This window comes from Lepisosteus platostomus, chromosome 5, assembly GCF_059453375.1.
Source record: "Lepisosteus platostomus isolate fLepPlt1 chromosome 5, fLepPlt1.hap1, whole genome shotgun sequence".
Lineage (NCBI taxonomy): Eukaryota > Metazoa > Chordata > Actinopteri > Semionotiformes > Lepisosteidae > Lepisosteus > Lepisosteus platostomus.
In genome coordinates, this window is record NC_142615.1 from 61495718 (window position 1) to 61502645 (window position 6928).

General features: G+C 46.3%; 1 protein-coding gene across 1 annotated transcript; it reads left to right on the top strand.

Annotated features, from left to right (window-relative positions):
- Window positions 1-3008: 3008 nt before the first annotated feature.
- On the top strand, window positions 3009-5913 carry LOC148670617 (interferon-induced very large GTPase 1-like). Its single transcript, XM_088632450.1, has one exon. It carries the CDS (start codon window positions 3053-3055, stop codon window positions 4925-4927), a length of 1875 nt encoding a protein of 624 aa, XP_088488576.1. The 5' UTR covers window positions 3009-3052; the 3' UTR covers window positions 4928-5913.
- Window positions 5914-6928: the final 1015 nt, after the last annotated feature.

Genomic DNA, 6928 nt, shown 5'->3' on the forward strand with positions numbered 1-6928 from the left:
CACCCCACACCACTCCACAAAGCTGCTGACCAGTCCTCTGTACTCCTCCTCCTGCTCACCCTTGATACATCCCACAATTGCAGAGTCATCTGAGAACTTTTGCAGGTGGCATGACTTTGAGTTGTACTTAAAGTCCGAAGTATAGAGGGTGAAGAGGAATGGAGAAAGAACTGTCCCTTGAGGTGCCCCTGTGTTACTCACTACCAGTTCAGACACGCAGTTCTGAAGTCTCACAGACTGTGGTCTGCCCGTCAGGTAGTCAGTGATCCACGAGGTCATGGAGGCATCGACTTGCATCTCCTCCAGCTTCCTCCTTAGAAGTAAGGGCTGGATGGTATTGAAGGCACTGGAGAAGTCGAAAAACATGATCCTTACAGTGTTGCCAGCCCTGTCCAGGTGTGAGTAGGCCCTTTGCAGCATGTAGATGATCGCATCCTCCACACCAACACTGGGCTGGTAGGCAAACTGTAGGGTGTCCAGTGATGAGCTGACCATGGGTCTCAGGTGGGATAAGACCAGCCTCTCCAGTGTCTTCATGATGTGAGAAGTCAGTGCAACTGGTCTGTAGTCGTTGAGGACAGAGGGGCGCCCTTTCTTTGGTACCGGGACCAGGCATGATGTCTTCCAGAGCACCGGGACTCTCTCCAAGCGCAGGCTCAGGTTGAACAGTCGCTGGAGCACTCCGCTCAGCTGATCAGGACAGGCCCTCAGAACTCTGGGACAGATGTTATCTGGTCCTGTGGCCTTACCCCCGTGCAGCCTCTTCAGCTCCTTCTTCACCTGGTCAGCTGTGATGGTCAGCCTGGCCCGGGGGATGATGCTCATAGTGCTTTCAGTGCCGGAGGTGTTAATGGCGGAGGTGTTGGAGAGTGGCAGCTGTGGGGGATGGGTGGGTGAGCAGCCGTCGGGGGTTGTAGCTGTAGGCGGCCATGTTTGTGGGGGGATGGAGGAGGTGTTGGGCAGTTGCAGCTGTGAAGGGTTAGGGAGCGTGTGGCTGTGGGGGGATGGGTGTTGCGCCACAGAGGACCCAGAATCAAACCTGTTAAAGAACTGGTTCAACTTGTTGGCCATCTCCAGGTTCCCTTCTGTTGCAACCCCAGCCTGTTTGAAGCCAGTGATCTCTCTCATGCTGCTCCATACATCTCTCACCCTATTCCTTTGCAGCTTGTTCTCTACCTTCCTCCTGTAGGCATCCTTGCTCTCTCTTAACTTCTGCTTTAGCTCCCTCTGTACACGCTTGACCTCTTCCTTATCTCCCCTCCTAAAGGCTCTCTTCTTGTCATTCAGAAGAGCCTTCAGGTCGCTGGTGATCCAGGGTTTGTTATTTGAAAAGCAGTGTACGTCTTTGGTGGGGATGGTGTTGTCTACGCAGAAGTTAATATAGTCAGTGACACAGTCCACCATGCTGTCTATGTCCTCCCCATGTGGTTCGCACAGCACATCCCAGTTGGTGGCCTCCAAAGCACCACGTAGATCCTCCATAGCCTCCTGAGACCATCTCCTCACGGTCCTCATGGTCACAGGTTGGCGCTGGACAATAGGCTTGTATAGTGGTGTAAGCAAGACAAGGTTGTGATCTGATCTGCCAAGGGGGGGAAGGGCTGTGGAACTATATGCATCCTTAGCATTGGCATATAATAAGTCCAGTGTTTTGTTTTCCCTGGTCGGGCACTTAACAAACTGGTGGAAAGTAGGCAGAGTGGTGGAAATAGATACGTGGTTAAAGTCTCCTGAAATAGCTATAAAAGCGCTTGGGTGCTTTGTTTGTAGCCTGGCTGTGACTGTGTTTATGACGTCACACGCTACCTCTGCATTTGCCGTAGGTGGAATGTAAACAACAACAAAGATGGCGCATGTAAACTCCCGCGGCAGATAGTACGGACGCAGTCCTACGGCTACCAGTTCAATGTCCGGGTTACAGACGCGCTCCTTAACATGAATATGTCCAGGATTACACCATCTGTTGTTGACAAGCACCGCGAGCCCCCCTCCTTTCCTCTTACCGCTTTCGGTATTTCTGTCCGCCCGCACCGTCTGAAAGCCGCCGATGGTAACGTTCGAGTCCGGAATAAGTTCCTGCAGCCACGTCTCGGTGAAACACATGATACTGCATTCATGATACTCCCTCTGGCTTCTCACCAATGCTCCCAGTTCGTCCATCTTGTTCACTAAGGACCGCACATTTCCCATGATGATCGAAGGAAGGTAGGGTTTAAATCTCCTTCTCTTCGCCTTTCGCGTCGCACCAGCCCTACAGCCTCGGCTTCTCCTCCTCAGCTCCTCCGGCACCGATGGCTTCTCTCCAGTGAGTAGAGCCGGACGCTCTAGCGCGATCAGCTGGTCCCGCGTGTAGACAATGCCTCTGTGGCTATCGGCATTGCAACTCGATAGCCACAGAGGTCCGAGTATCAGAAAAAACAAGAAAAAGTTTCTCAGCTTCCTAGTATCCATCATGTTGTGATCGCAAATCTAGTTGCCGGCAAAGGTATGAAGAAAAAACGCAGAGTAACATGAAAGGTATGAAGAAAAAACACTAACACACTAGCATTAACTAACTGAAAGAAACAAAAAGACAACAAAAAGACACGGAGCTGCTGTAGCAGGCTGCCACTAACATGGCGCCATCTTGAATATTTATAAGAGGTTAGAAGTAAATTGTGGAAATTGGACATGGCAGCTGAGAAAATGTGGTCTTGACCTGCAAAGGACACTGCGGCACCAAATCATGAGTGATCAAGTGCAAGCAGTAGACAGCTCAAGCATTAAAAAGTCGTTTGAGCAGCAGGCAAAAGCCATTTCAGAAGAAACTGAAGAGTACTTTAAAAAGGAGAAATATCCACATATATTGAATCAGTGGAAAAATAACATTGATTTCAGATTACAGACAGTGAAAGAGGAGCTCATCGAGGACACCCAGAGGAGATGTAAAAAATGGATTGGACAACGTAAGTCTAGATCAGGACTGGATCAAAAGAAATCCCAGTACCTGGCAGAGCTGCTCACAAAAAGCAGATGTCTGGCTTCTAATCTAATTAGCGAGTGTGATGAGACAATGGATAAAGAGTTTGAGAAACTCTGGGTGGAACTGATGACCAGAGTTGCCTCAAAGACCCCTGCAGAGAAAGACGTCAACATCGATGCAGCAGTGGAAAAAATCTTTTGTGAAACATTTAAAACAAAAGCAAATTCCAGACAAGTAATTACTGAGCGTCCCCAAACCTTTCAGTTTGATGAGAAAAAACACATTCATAAAAAATCCAAATATGGAATTTTTACACACTCTTTTACTCCAACAGATGAAGAAAGTGTAATCCATCTTTCAGCAAGTATATCGAAAACAATTAAACAATACATTGATGATCTGCAGGATGCGATACTGGACTTCGATGAGGGCTACATCAATGCAATACTAAATCTAATACAATCAGGGATCAAAGACTTTGAAGAACATACAAAACACTTTGCATTAACAGATAACTACAGAATCGAGTTATCTGCCCATCTTTGTGTGTTTGCAACAGAACAGTTCAAGGTAAAGCAGGAAGCATTCAAGAAGGCAAACGACCCAATGCTGTACTTCAAAAGCAAGAGAGAGGAATATCTACAAATCTTTAAGAGTTTCTGCCAACAAAGCACAGCCCTCAACATTCTTGTTGATTTCCTTCATGGAAAACTGAAAACCGCTGTCCAGCAGGCAGTGTATGAAAAAATTGGCATCAGAATTGCAGGCGAGATGAGGTCGACCCATCCAGCTTTCAACAGTAATAGATCCAACCTGGAAAATCACCTACTGATATACCTGGCTGAGAAGGAGAGATTTGATTTGTATGAAGAATACTTTGTTGCACCAAAGGATTGTTTTGACAGGTATATAACAGACTGTGTTGAAAAATACTGTAAACACAGTGGGAGGGAGAGAATTACTGAGATCTTGACCGATAATCTCACATATCTGATAGACCGCATTATATTCACAGATTGTAAAGTAACAGGGCTTGTTGAAGATAAGCAGGGCAATGTCTCCATGTGGCTGGATGAATTTTGTTCAGAACTGGGGAGTGACATGGACATTCCACGGAATTACTTTAGGACTATTGAGAAAGAGGACATTGACCTGCAGTGTCTGAAAGAAAAGGTATATGAATCCATCATAGCGATGCATCACACTTTATCAGAAGAAACCAAAGGTGGAGTAGACATCAACAAGTTCTGGGAAAGCCCCGATTACATTCTGTCGAAGCAGCTCAGTGGGTGCTGGGAGCAGTGCCCTCTCTGTTGCGCTGTTTGTACCAACAGTATCCCTGACCACTCTACAGATCACTGTGTCCAATTTCATCGCCCCAGGGCTGTGAATGGCTGGTTTCACCACGGCACTCAGAACTTCTCCATAGAGATCTGTACCACCTCCGTCTGCAGTGATGGGACTTTCCTGCCCAATAACGACGAATCAAGAGAAACTCCGTGGAGGAGATACAGAGAAGCAGGTCCACCCTTCAATAGATGGCACATCACCCCAGATAACTCTGCACAGATGTATTGGAAGTGGTTCATCTGTGCCTTTAAAGACAAGCTGGAGAAGCGTTATAGCAAGACCTTTCAAGGTAAAGGAGAGATACCAGAATACTGGAAAACTATTGACAAGAAATCCGCAATAGAAGAACTGAAGACATTTAACACGTATGACCACGCGGAGATAGATGCACCGGTGAAATTGTGGAGCTCTCTGGACAGTGAAAAGAAGCATGTCCATCCACAAGACCTCGAAAAACGCAGCAAATCAGGCCAGTGCATAAGTTCATGTTTAAGAACAAATAGAGTAATGCTTCACGGAGCTGGTCCTCTTTTGGTGAACACTGGTATTCATGGGTGCAACACAAGCCTGAGGAAGTCAAAAATTGATTCTGTAATGCAATTACAAAAAAAGTGAAAGATTGGTATAAGAAACGTGACATGCTAGAGATAACAGTTATTGTGTAAGATTGTCGGAGAACCCATGGTCAAACTTTCAATCCCATATTTTGCCGTTTTAAACCTTGGGTATTTTAAGACAATTGTGACCTTGTGTTTTGTTTATTTTCATCCATTTTTTATACTGCTTCATCAGATTTTCTCTAAGATTATTTGTTTGTTATATAATTTCTCATTTCATTTCTGAATGTTTCTTAGGTATTTAGCCATATTCACTGGGTTGTTAGATTATTTTGTCTGTTTTCCAGTTATTCTGTCTCCAGTCAGATTGGGTGGGTGCACAACACACAGTGTCGATGTCACTTCCTGTGCTGAAGCACACCTGTCTTAAAGCCTCATGGCCCGGTGTCTGGTTGCGATTGGTGGACTTGGATCACATGACGTGGGCCTCATAAACCCGGCAGTGCTTCACTCCAGAGACAGAAGAGGAGGGAAACAGTGGGACACCAAACTACAGCCAGGGGACATCGATGGTACATTGTACTGAAAAATGGACCAATTCCATAGAAATTGGGTATTTAAGCAACATCAGAGATTAACTCGCATTTTGCATGAAGTTTATTTCTCGATTTTCAAAACAGATCTTAACAATTCTTTAATAGCATATCTTAGTTACAAGGCTCTATAATCCAATGATATTTTATATACTGCTGCATGTTTACTCAGAGCAAGACTTTAGTATAAAAATTCTTTAGCCTTAAGACTAGCTTTATAATAGATGACTGAGTTATTTTCCATGCTATCTGATGCCTGCAGTTTGCTATTTGATGCTGTTGTGTGAATTACTGCTCAGTTGTAACTTTTATAGTTCATCCATCTGTTTTCGAAGCATTTTTTCCAATTCAGGGCTGTAGGCGCCAAACGCTTATTTGGTTTTGATGATCTGATTTGTTTCTTATGATTGTATTGAATTTAAAGGAAGTAAAGGTTGTTTATAGAATTAAAGTGCGTCTGTCTGTTGATTTTTTTTATTTAAAGAGATGCTAGGTTACGTTTTGGCTCGGAAGATTCCACCGGAAAATGGGATCTGCTCTCCCAAAACCTTACCGCCCGTTCTTCCTTCCGCACCTGACAAGCTCTGGGAGAGAGATTTCAAGAGGGCACAGCCAACATTTCAGTCTTTATTATGCTTTTCATTCTTATGATCACAGTTATTATTGTCATTACAAAGTCAGAATCTTCAGAATCCGAATACATCTTTTTTAAGAGCAGGAGTTGCAAAAGTCACACTGGCAGAGATGAAATAACACGGATGAGATTGCTGTCTGGATTTAACTGCTGTCTTGATCAGGGTGCTGTCTCGATTAAATTGCCTGGATGAGGGTCTCTGTCTCGATTAAATTGCCTGGTTGAGGTCTCTGTCTCGATTAAATTGCCTGGATGAGGGTCTGTGTGGATTAAATTGCCTGGATGAGGGTCTCTGTCTCGAGTAAATTGCCTGGTTGAGGTCTCTGTCTGGATTAATTTGCGTGGATGTGGGTCTCTGTCCGGATTAAATTGGCTGGATGAGGTCTCTGTGTGGATTAAGTTGCCTGGATGAGGTCTCTGTGTGGATTAAGTTGCCTGGATGAGGGTCTCTGTGTGGGGTGTGTCGCTGGCTGTCGACGCTACTGCAGGCTGCAGCGCGATGCTTCTCTGCTGTCCGGCTGCTGCGCTCCGTGCGGGACGTGTCCCGAGTCCGGCCCGGTCCCTTCGGTCCCGGATCCTGGAAAACACAGGGAAAACGGGGCTGGAATACGGGAGCAGCACAGCGGGTGACGAGCATCCCTCTGCTCTCCTCCCCCCCAGAGAGCAGCTGTGGGCGGAGCGGACTGGAGCATCCTCCAGGTGGGGGCTGCACACTGGTGGTGGTAGTGGGATTCCCCGTGACCTGGGAAGAGCTCTGAGGGGAGGGTCCAGCAAGGCGCTATACAGAAGTGTAAGGAAGGCACTGAGGGCGCGAGGCTCTGGTCGTGGCAGG